Here is an 11909-nt window from a genome sequence, read left to right as displayed (position 1 = left end):
CTTCCCCTGCGTGCTGAGCGCGTGGGTGGCTTTGGTTCCTCCTCCCCTCGGTGGGACGGGAGCGCAGTGCTGCGGGGTGGCTGCTCCAGCCTCCTCTCTTCTCTTTCCCCTCAGGATCTAGTGCCCAGGAGGGAGGGACGCAGAGGATTTTGGCCATGGCCCCAAGGAAGAGGGGCAGTCGAGGGATCTCCTTCATCTTTTGCTGCTTTCGCAGCAGCGACCACCCCGAGATCACGTACCGGCTGCGCAATGACAGCAGCTTCGCCCTGCAGACCATGGAGCCTGCGCTGCCCATGCCGCCGGTGGAGGAGCTGAACGTCATGTTCACTGAGCTTGTGGTAAGTAGGATGCTTTTTATTTTCCTTCCCCTCCCCGACTGGTTTTTTTCCCCCTCTGGTCTCCCTCTGCTTGGTTTTAAGTTTTCAGGCAAGCTTTGGTGTGAAGGGAGCATCGGGGACTGCTGTTCTGCTGTTGGGAGCGGTTTTGCACTGAACCTTGAGTTCTGCTCCTCCCTGAAGTCCTGCAGGTTTGGGGTGGTTTCTCTTTCTCATTAGAAAGCCTTGGATTTGTTAGAACAGGGCCTGGGGGCTGGTCTGGCTTTGTGCACTCCCGGGGTGATGCAGGGGTGCCTGAGCCGGTAAAGCAGGTTGGCGCCCATAGGTGCAAAGCGACTGTACTTGCTGGGCACTTTGCTTCCAGAAGTCCTTGGGTGTGGGCTAGATTGAGATATGGAGAGTCAGGATATTGTTTCTATGCCCCTCAGTACCAAAACTCTAAAACACATGGATCAAAAATTAAAAAAAGTCAGCCAAACAAAAGCTTTAATTTCTTCTAAGTGAAAACATTTTGGTATAGCTCGCTGGATGGACCCAAAATGCTCCCCATGGGGTTGATTCAGCAGTGAAATGGGGCTTCTCTGTGGTGTTTTGATGTGTAGAGGGAGCTGGGAAGCGTAATGCTGGTCAGTCATACCTTACGGCATAGCATGTCCCGTTAGATGCCAAGCAGCATGATTTTGGTGAGCTAGGCCACTTGCTAGAGGAGAGCTCCAGGTTGTATTACAAGAGCTGGTTTTGCCCAGACGTCCTTGTGGAACGAGGAGTGGGATGACACCCCATGGCGCACCAGAAGGATGAGACGTCCCTGCAGCAGGACCTCTTCTTGCAAAGAAGCAAAACGCTATCAGTCAGATTTGCTTTGTTCAGGTGGAGCAAATGCCTCTGTTCCACATTTTTCTCCACTGATAACTTAGCCAAATCAGATTTTCCTGGGGAAATTCTTTCCCATGGAAAACTCCCCCCATACCCCAGCCAAAGCTCAGCATCGCCAGCCAGGCTGAAGGAAGCATCTGGAGAGGCTCATGCACTGGAGCCCCATTAAACCTGGATGTCTGCAGTGCTTTCCTTAGCCTGGCATTTTCCAAGCATCTCCCCCAGATTCAGCCAGGGGCTTTGTGCAGAGGCTGTGCCACAGGGCACTGCTGTTGGGGCAGCGAAGCTGGAGCCTAGTGCCACTCACAGGGACCAGCCAGGCCTGGGACATGCCTTGGTGTGGCCCTACTGCTCTCCATCCCTTGCTGAGATTTTGGGATTTTTTCCCCAGCCAAGGATGAGAATAAGGCTCAGAGGCAGCTGCTGCTCCAGGGCACGCTGGCAGCAGGAGCCGTGCTGGCTTCCCGGGGACTGAAGTCCTATAGGAAGGGGGACAGCGGGTGCCCACCGTGCTCCCATACAAGCAGCTGCTTGTATCGCTCCCCAAAAACCCATCAGGCAGATCTTTGACCAGAGCCAGCACCAGGCAGGAGAGAGGAGGAAGCTGAGCTCTCCCCTGCGGGTGTGAGAAGGCAAACTCCCATTTGGTGGGAGTGAAGATGGAAATCCCACCCCCCATCACAACAACTCCTTCTTGCTCTCAGTAACCTGTTGATGTCGGGTATTAAATTTCAGCATTAGTTAAATGGTTTGGAAAGCGTCCCACTGTTTCTGTATAAACCCACTGTGTAACATTTGGAAGAGAGACAGAGAAAGCACTCAGAGGCACTGGGCTGATTTTTATGCCTGTGGGAGCCCTATGCCACCCGGCCTGCTGCACTCAACTGTCCGGGGTAGGATAGCTTGTGCCCACTCTGTGGGACCAGGGGTCCTTCCAAAGTCTGCAGATGTCTTGGTCGATTGGGTTGAGGGAAGTCAAAGGGGTTGGAGGAGGTCTGGAGGGTTTGCCAGCTCGGGTTGGTCCTTGGCCAATTCTTCTCTTGCAGCTTAGTAGTGACTTTTCTGCCCCATTCGTTCCCATTAGGGACTCGGAGTGGCAGGGGTAGAAGATTTCAGGCCTGGGAAGGGCGGTATCTTTGGAGACATTGCAGCGATGGGTTTGGTCACTGGGATGGACCATCCTCGCGCAGAGACCAACAATCCAGCAAGGTCCCTGCTCTGCAGATTCCAGCCTGCTGCCTACATCACAGGGCAAAACTTCTTTGGAGCCATCCCACAGAATACTCTCTGGGCTTCGGGGTTTTTAAGTAGCATGAGAAATCAGTGATTGTCCCATGCCAGCGGCAGAGGACCAGGGCCTGAGGTGCAGAGGGACTTGGAGCACCGGACTCCAGGGTCAGCTAAAGGCTCGATCTGCTCTCCGGGTGTGTTTCTCCCTGCTATGGGTTACATAGACAGTTTGGATTTAAACGAGAACAGTTAAATAGAATAGTTAAATAGTTAGGGTTTTGTTCTGCAGCCATGCTAATGTTTCTCAGGAGGAACAACAAGGAAACAGGATGGGTTTTTTCACCTGAGCACAAACAGAAGCAATCAGCCTGTAAGAAATGTCCCACGTCCATCCTGGGCTGCAGGGACGATGCGCCCTGTCCCAACCGGCACTACGCAGGGGCTGTTCCCTGGCCCAGGGCTGATGCAGATGTTGTTGCTGTGGTCAATGACTGATCACTGCTTCCACCCAGAGGGACCTTTTCCCTTTCCCTTCCTTTCCCCCTGCCTGGGCTGAATGGGTTTTCGTCAGGGTATTGTGGGGATGTCGCTCAAGCGGGCACCGGCCCCATCTGAAAGGCTTTTCTTTGTCCGCTGTCCTGCTGGGGCTCTGGCCAGGCTCAGCCACCCAGGGAGGAGCAGGTGCTGGCAGGGAGGCACAAACAAAAGCAGGGCGTTTCAGCAAGATTTACTGCTTTGCAGCTCTCTTGGCTGGGACAAGGCTTTATGATCTCATGCAGTTCTCCTGGCATCGACACCAGTGTGTCCCGCTGCCGTGGGTCGGTGGTCTTTGCTTCCTGGGGCTAGTGCAGTGGTGTGGTACCTGCCAGGCAACATCCATGGGATTTAAGGAGTTTCAGGAGCCATCAGTCCTCCCATAGGGCACATCAGGAGGATCGCTGTGCCGTGGGGCTGCTCAGCCCCGGCAAGGGGGAATATCTGGGGCTGCAGGAGCTGCCGGCGAACCAAGAGAACAAAGCTGTGCCATCTGCCACGGCTTCTTTCAAGAGGCTCCTGCGTATCCAGGCTAACAATACAGCATTTCTTCAAAGGCTGAAATCTTGCTTGCACGCTCAGAGAAAGCACTTGCAAAGCTCCACATAATGGTGCCATATGGTAGATCTTGCCGTAACAATCCTCTCTATTTTCTGCCAGCAAGTAGACTTTCCACCAGATGGGTAAATGACTGATGTCCTTTATATCTGCTTAACACTCCTTGTCACTCTGAGGTTTGTAATGAAACGCTTTGTGTGTGGTGGTGTGCATCAGCCCCGTGGGATGTGCGCCAGGCGGGGGGCGGAGGCACGAGGCGATTGAACGTCTCGCTCCAGGGAGAGCATCAGGAGCACCGGCATGACCCACGAGCCCTCACCGGCTCTCTTCCCGGTGGGGCGGGTCACAGCGGCGTCTCTGTCCCAGCAGTGAACGATGCTCGGCAGAGCTGCCGGGTCCGGTGTGGCTTTGCTTGCCCCTACAGCATGAGGTACTGCCTCTCCCTGGTCCCACACCTTGCTCCCAGCCTGCATTCTCACTGTTGGAGGCAAGTGCTCAGAGGAGGTGCTGCCCAGCCACCTCTCATGGCTTGCCCTCCCAAATACTTGGGCTTTGGGGAAATTCCAGTTACTGGTCCCGGTGGGGTTTCTCAGACTTTTTACCTCCGATGTGTCTCTAGCAATGCAGAACCAATTAGAGCAGCCTCCGTCTAGCCCTGCCATCCACCTGTAATGTGCAGCAGCCCATTTTTAGCCTATGACACCAGATTGGGTGACCTTCCCTAGGTCCCTCTGCCTGGACTCTAGCAGCCAAAAAGTTTTCGGAGACCTGTGAGGTGGTGCTGGGGGATAGGTGGCTGTGCAGTGTAACAAGACCCTCAGGCTTGGGACTGGTGCAGACCCTTGGCCCTTACAGTGCACGGTGTTAGTGACTGCCTTCACTGGGATCTGCCGGAGGGGAGATACTCACACATGGTTTCCGAAATGCTGGGCTTTATTTCTTCCCCTCCTGTGACATGGAAGGCTGCTCCATCCCTCCCTGCCGCTTTATGAAATAGTGGAAACTTGGGAGCCTGGGGAACAAAAAAAAAAGGTCTCTGGCAGCTTACAAGATTTATCACAGCATTAGTTTTTGCTGTACTTGGGGCAGCTAATGCATTTCTTCAGAGCTGCTTTTTGGATGCTATCTGTTAGGAGATAGCATCCCCCGTCACAGAGATTAATTCTGTGTTGCCTTTGAAATGCTTCACGGTGGGCGATCGTTCCGTGGCTCGTGATGTGGAGTGCTTGGGTAAGATGCTCCATGTGTAACTGTCTCACAGAGCCATGACTTCCCACCCTCTCAGAATGCTGGGATGATTGCTGGTTTAAATGCTGCTTGAACGGGAGCAGAGGACAATCCCAGTACAAGGAGGAGGTGGTGCATTCAGTGTGAGCACTGGTATGTGTTAATAGCAACGCCGGATTGGGAACTCATTGCTAGGGATATCCAGTTTTACTTAGGAACTTAAGTAATGTGCTTTTACCCCAGTTTCTAATCCAATAAGGAAAAAGTATGAGGTTTTGGGCCTTGCAAAACAACACGGCTTTTAAGTAACAGCTGAGGGATCAGCTGCAAAGCCAAGCTTTGCATTTCATGCTTGCAGGTCAGCTGTCATTTTTTTGCCACCTGGTCTTAGCAGCATTAAGGACTTCAGGATTTTGGGAACCGCTGAACAGTGACTGAAGCCATTTTCCCCTATATCTGCAAAGAAGAAGCATGCAGTTGATACCCAGAAACAAATACTATTGCAATAGCTGTTGCGTACTGGGCAAAACAACCCTTTCTGCAGAGTCTCTCCAGGGCCAGACATTCAGCACGGGCCTCCTCGCCCCATCCCACCACTGTCTCCCAAGACAAAGCTTGCTTGAGCTTATGAATCACTTTTAAGGAGGAAACCCAAATGATTTGGTAATACCTGCTTTTAAATTCACTTTGCAGGGGACCATGTGCCATCCAAAGGACACTTTTATGGGGCTGCCCAGGTTCTGCTCATTAGATGTGAACAGCCTGGTCCTGCCACACTCTCATCCCAGCCTGCCACTCATAGCACTTGTTTTTGGCACCTCATGGTGTTACACCCTCGCAGATAATCTCTTAAACGTATGTTTTGATAGGTAAGCATCTGATACAGAAGTTGCACACCTACTCTTTGAGAAAATAAGGATTTTCTGCCCACGTGTTCCGTGCACCTGAATGAAGTAATTCTCTGAGGAACACTATATTTCAGCTGAAGTATTTGTGTAATTGCAATATCTGTTACAGCTACAAACCAGTGTGGGGGCTCGCCCAAAAACCATGCTGTTCCTGACCCGTAATTTTACAAAGGAGCCATGTTATAGCACAACGTCAACCCCAGCTGAAGGCAGAGCTCACATAAGAAACCCCTTTGTTTCCAGGAGAAATACAGCTGAAGTGGAAAAATTATATGGTCTACCTGCTAAATGATTTCCACTTTGCACTTCGTAAAAGAGGAGGCCACATCCCTGCGAGGTGCCGGGGCAGCTCATTCGGTAACACATCGGTGACCTTAATTGGTCATTTAGGCTTGCGTCGCTTCCAAGTGTTTCTGGCACAAGTCACCACGGAGGGTACCGGCCTCACTGGATGGGGCATCTGCTCCAGCAGTGGTCTCCTCCTTCCTGACTGCTCAGTGGCTGGGTGGTGTTGCTGGAGTTATGGGCAGGATTGAGCAGCACGTGGGTTGTGCTTCATCACCAGCCTCAGCAGGTGGGGTTCCTGCCGGGAATAGCCCATGCCTGCCTCGTATCCATTTGTAGATGCAAATGAAAGCTGTACCACTGTAGTGTCCGTTGCCAGCAGAATCTGGGCATTCCGTGGTGTGCGAGCATTACCGAGGTCAGCTTTTGGGAGCTGAAGCTTTCTGCAGCTCCACAGACTCCTGCCTGAGTGCCTGGTGGTCCTAATCCCCATCAACTCCAGTGTTCAGATCCATACTGGTACTTACGGGGACCAGCTTCCCTTGCCCAACAACACCTAGCATCTATAAGCCCTTTTGATGCCAGCCTGCCCTGGGGATCTTGATGGATGTCAGATCTTGGCCAAAAATTGCCTCCTTGTAGGGTCACCCTCTGCTTTGCACCTGTTCACGTTCTTAAAAATCACCATAGGATGCCAGGGGTGACCACAGCCAGGATTGTGGGGAAATGAGGACTGCTTGTCCCACCCAAGACATGCAGGGAGCCCGTTTCCATCCTAAGTTGCCCATCAGCATCAGGCTGCAGCTGGCTCCTGCTTCCCTTGGCTGCATCCTTCGTGTCCCACGCAGAGTGGGATGCTTCCAGGATCGAGTTGGTGTGGGTCTTTCCAGCCGCTAATTCCCATCCAGCCCCTTTTTGAAATCCTTCCCAGGGTGGTATCTGGGGAAATCTTGGAGCAGTTTAGCCCCAGACCAACCATGCACAGCTTTTCTAAGTGAGCATCCCTATGGGGCAGGGGACATCTGAAGCCACACTTGACCTGTTGGCTTGATGTCCAACTTCGGTAGCTCTCAGGGGTGCCAGAAGCAGAGGTGGTATCTAAAAACTGACTGAAAATGAAGCTGCTTCTTTGGGTCCATAAATAAGTGAGAAATCGTCATCCAAGACCTTTTCTTATTTATTTGCCAGCTGGGCTTTATTATGGTACGAGGTGCCCCCACCAAAGGACAGTCATGCCCAGCTGTGGTTGACTTGAATTTAATCCATTTTAGCCATCACAGTAGTAAATAATGAGCCATTACATCTTTTGTTTTGGTTTCGGGGTTTATGTACAATTGTGTGGAAAAAGCTTGCTGGTGATGCACTTGCAAGGCTTATAGATGTGAGAGTGCTCGTCAGGGTAAAAATGCGTAGATCAATAACTCCGGCTGGCAAAGTACCCTGTGTTAATTAAAATGGGAGAAAGGTTTTTCCAGATGATGTCGGTGAAGAGGTCACAGAAGGCTAAGCTCGATAAATTAAAAAATACATATATGTGGTTATAGCTATATATATTACAACAAGAGAGTGAGAAACCTACATAGATACTTCTCTTTTAAACAACATTAGTATTGGAATATGAACACTTTTTAAACCCTTAGCCTATTAAAATAATGAATTACATTAAATAATATTAAAGCAGTACATGCTGTCTGCTTCAGGTGTTTGAAGTGATGGGAACACCAACCAGCTGCAGCTCGAGTTTGAGGAGCTCAATCAGCTATTGATGGACATAATCTTTCCTGCAGAAGAAAAAAGGGTTTTTACTTACCTTTGTCCAATGGGTTCAGGTCAATAACTGAAAGCTGCAGAACCGGCGTGGTTTGGGTTCTTTCCTCTTCTAGTCTGGAGCTGAATTTTCAGTGTGGAAAAAGGTTGACATTACTCCTTGTTGCTGCTGCTAATTTCCTTGCTGTCGGCAATTTCCTTTATCAAAAAAAATCATTGCACGATAAAGGAAAAATTAATTAAAATCGTCTACCCGTTACGCTTATGCATTAATAAATGCAAATGGTAGCATTTTGTTCGTGTTCTGTAATTGCAGCTGCAGGTTGCCATGGGTAAATTACAAATACACAGTGATAATAGTGGCTGGGACCGGTTTGTCTGGGAGGTTGTTTTTAAGTTCTCAGGGTCCTGTGGCTGAAAAGACGTGTGCTGGGGAGGAGGGTTTTTTCTTATTAATCTTAAAACTAAAATACTTCATTTACTACTTTCCTATTAAAAAAAAAAAAAAAAGCACCTTCAGATACGTTGGGAGTTGTAGTCACCTAAATAGATGTGGCAGATCGAGGAGCTCGTCCTGCGGGGCAGGATGCGTGGGACGGAGGTTGTTTGCGCCATAATAGCCCCTGGTTAGTAAAGCCCTGTTTCTTTAGGAAAACATCTTAAAAAGAAAACCACCAGCTAAACGAGGTGGGCTCTGAGGTGGAGGACTGTTGCAGACAGGGCTGGCGGTGCGGGCAGGCAGCTGCCCGGCTGGCCGCAGCGGAAGGAGGTCAGAGGAGGTCCGGAGGATGCCGTTTCCCTTGGCTCTGCAGCTTCTGGGGTAAATCAGAGTGATGAACTTGGAGAAGAATGCCTGGAAGAGAGTGAAAAAGCGATATGACCCCTGAGAAAGGAAGCTGATACAGACTTCAACAGGCCTGTTTTTTTTTTTTTTTTAAATTCCCATGCTGTACCAGTTAATGCCAAATAGTTCCTCCTTGTTTCTTGCTTTCTAGTTTTTTTTCTTTTTTTGAGTAATCTTGGATCTCATGCTTTATTTGAGGATGCAGGAGATCATGCCTTTACATGCTGTGGTCTCCCTTCCAGAAGTCTGTGAACTCTGTGCATCCATCCAACACATTTGCTCTTTATTTTGTTGGTCATGTGTTGATCTGGGGTTGTCTTTCTGGATGTGTGTATTTTTTGTTTGTGTGTATTTATGTTTTTGCACACGTATGTGTGTATGCATAAACAGAGAACAAGCCAGCAAATTTTAATTCATTTTTATTGCAGTTATGGCAATGTATGACCTCCTTACTTTCCCCCGTCTCTTCCCTGTGTTACAGTTACACAGTTTATCAGCCAGAAACCTTTTTTTTTAGGTTTTAAAGTTTTTTTCCTACACCCTCTGAAGCTATTTGAGGGTGCAGAATCCCTAAATAAGGAATTGTCCCATACTTAATCTCGACTCGCTAGCTAATTCTTGCAGAATGTTTGGTGGCCCGCAGGACCTGTGGGGTGCAGGGGAAGAACCCCTGATGGTCGTGCTGGGGCCATGGGTGGGCAGCGCTCGGGCTTACCTAGCTCTGAGAGCCCATCATGGAGGTCATTCCTGAAGTCATCATCCTGCTGGCTTCCTGCTGTTGCCCTCATTAAAGACTGGGCTTGCAGCCCATGTGAGATGCTCATGCAAACGTCCACCGTGGCAGGAACGAGAGCGTGCACCGAGGACTGTGCTGTGAGTCTGGGGCTGGACTTCATGCCCTTTCGGGGAGTGGGTCAAACATTTCTTCCTGTGGCAGTACCTCACTTTTCTGCTTGATCTGGCTTTGCCTTCAGGAGGTGGTTGGAGACTGTGGTGGCTACAAACCAGAGAGGTTGTGGAGTCTCTCCTTGGAGATATTCAAAAGCCACCTGGACATGGTCCTGGGTGGAGGTTCTGGGTGGCCCTGCTTGATGACCAGAGGACCTCCAGTAGCCTGGGCTCCTCATACCACTCGACTGCCAGCTCAAGGAGGTACGGACCATGGGAACATCCAACCCTGAGTACCTCTGTGTGTCCTCCAAGCGAAAGGTGTAGACCACGTGATAAAAACTTGTTTGGCTCATGGGATCGTGCTTATAGCGTGCTGAGCTGAGCCACGTATTTCTAAGGTAGCTTTAGGAGAACAGTGCGGGATCGCCTTCATCGGAGCTCGTGCCATGCTCAGAAACAGGGAGAGGTTTGCTTGGCTTGAGCGGAGAGATGTCAGCAAAACAAGCTGAACGGAAGTATTTTACGTCCTAGAAATAGCAAATGCATGCTGAGAATCAAATCTCCCCTATGAGGTTTTTTTAAAATCATAATCAAATGAAGATTTAATGTGGAAACATGTTTCCTGATCTAAAGGTGAATAGTTTAACAGTGTGGGATAAATATTTAAGAGTAGCCTATCTCTTTCCAGTAAATCACTCTGGGCAGAGACTTCCTTTTGGTAGCAAAACGAGGCTGTTATTTTAGGTGCCTTTGACCTGATTTAAAAAAAAAAAAAAAAAAAGCAGAGTTGGCAGATCCTGCCGTGGGAGGCAGCCAGGTGGAAGGGGCAGAGCTGTGAAAGGTGAGGCTGGAGTGAGGGGTGATGGGCACTGACCCACGGGTTACCTTCTCAGTCTTCAACAGCTGCCAACATCACACGCTGTAGTGGGAGTGCATGGCTTGCAAATGGCCTATAAAGTTAATTGCCAGTTAGAATCAGCTAATTATTGAGCTTGTGATTATTAATTGAAAGGGCATATGGGTTTGAGGTTGTGCACGGCTTCTCTGCTGCTTTACGATTCCACTGTGCAATTGCAAAAGGCTTTGTCAGAGCTGTGTTTGTATGGTGGTCTGTGAGCCTCCGGGAAATGGCTGATGTTCCTGTCCTCCGATGATCTTTTGGAGTTTGAGGAAGGAGCGTTTTAGGAACAGCCTGCTTGGGGCCAAGGACAGCTGAGATACCCCTCAGTGAGTGTGAGCGAAGGGCTGGAGGTGGGTGCAGGAATCCCCACACATACAAAATCAGCAAAGACCTGACTCATCACAGTCGCTGTTACAACTCAGAGTAAGAGTCATTAGTCACTGTTTGCTTTTGTGGATTTTTGTGTTCACTGGGTGCCACATAGTATTGATTCAGACACCTCTCACAAGCATCCTGCAAGATATTATTAGGTAGGTGTTGCTGAGTGGTGCAGGGCTGTGATGACTGAACATGCTAGAGCTGAGGCACAATGAAACGTGATGTGTGCAGCTCAGAAGCATTTCTGCACCTTTTTTGGATGTGTTTGCATGTTGTCACGTTCCAGCGCCTAATGTGTTATTCTGCTTTATCCCTTCTTGCTCCCGCATAGGGTTCAGCTTGGTTTTGACCTTTTCCCTGGTTAATAAATCTTCACATTTGCACAAGTTGTAATTTTAGGGTATGGGTATTTTGAAAGTTTCAATAAATATTTTTCTAGGAACGTAAGTACAGATGTGCCTAAGTAAGCTGGTGCTTTCATGCCTGAATCCCAGATTCTGTCACAGGGATGCAGGGTTGCAGTGGAAGCATTTTCCTGCACTCACTCAAACCCTCACTGCAGAGGTGAATAATTATCAGGAGACCCTCGTCCCCTCCCACACTCCCAGATGCACCTTCCCAACGAGCTGAATTTCAGCCAAGTCCCCGTGTCATCCTGTTGGCCACCTTCAGACCCGCTGAACTGGGGCTGAAGCAGTTTGGGTGTCTGACTGGCTCAGCTTGAGGAGACAAAGGGGGAAGGACATCGAGTGCAATCTCTGTTTTTCACATGCACAAGATACTGAAAGGTGATGAGACTTGTCCAAGGCTGAGAAGGTTGGTTGCTGGATATGAATCCCTGACTTCCTAAACTGTAGGGGCACAGGGAGGTTTGAAAGCGGCGCTCGTTGGAGGAGTCCCGAAGCCAAGTTCTCCTCCCTGGGTGCAGGGGGTGGAGAAATGTCTCAGACTGGGCTCGGGCTTTCTCAGTCCTCACTTTTTTCCAAGCCTCTGTTGCGGCAGCACGTTTATTTCTGTTGTTAGGGTGTCTTACAACAGACCCTACAAGACTGCTTCCAGAGCTCCACCGGTGTCAGCTCTGTGCAGCACAGCGGTTTGAAGAGTCAGTTGATACCCAGGGTGGGAAGTGAAGGAAGAAGCAAAGCTCCTCTGTGCGTATATGACAGAAAAAGCTC

The 11909-nt window shown here is 49.8% G+C and overlaps 1 protein-coding gene across 1 annotated transcript in view; it reads left to right on the top strand.

The window, feature by feature from the left end:
- LOC104516675 (disheveled-associated activator of morphogenesis 1-like) overlaps positions 1 to 11909 on the top strand; it is a gene marked incomplete at its 3' end in the record, with an annotated part of 48456 nt that overhangs the window by 19391 nt on the left and 17156 nt on the right. Inside the window, exon 2 of the mRNA XM_010161090.1 lies at positions 115 to 338. Within this exon, the coding sequence (XP_010159392.1) occupies positions 156 to 338 (183 nt within the window). The remainder of the gene's footprint in view (positions 1 to 114; positions 339 to 11909) is intronic.

Source organism: Eurypyga helias, unplaced genomic scaffold (genome assembly GCF_000690775.1).
Source record: "Eurypyga helias isolate BGI_N326 unplaced genomic scaffold, ASM69077v1 scaffold9241, whole genome shotgun sequence".
Taxonomy (NCBI): Eukaryota; Metazoa; Chordata; class Aves; order Eurypygiformes; family Eurypygidae; genus Eurypyga; species Eurypyga helias.
This window is presented reverse-complemented; position numbering and strand designations above follow the sequence as displayed.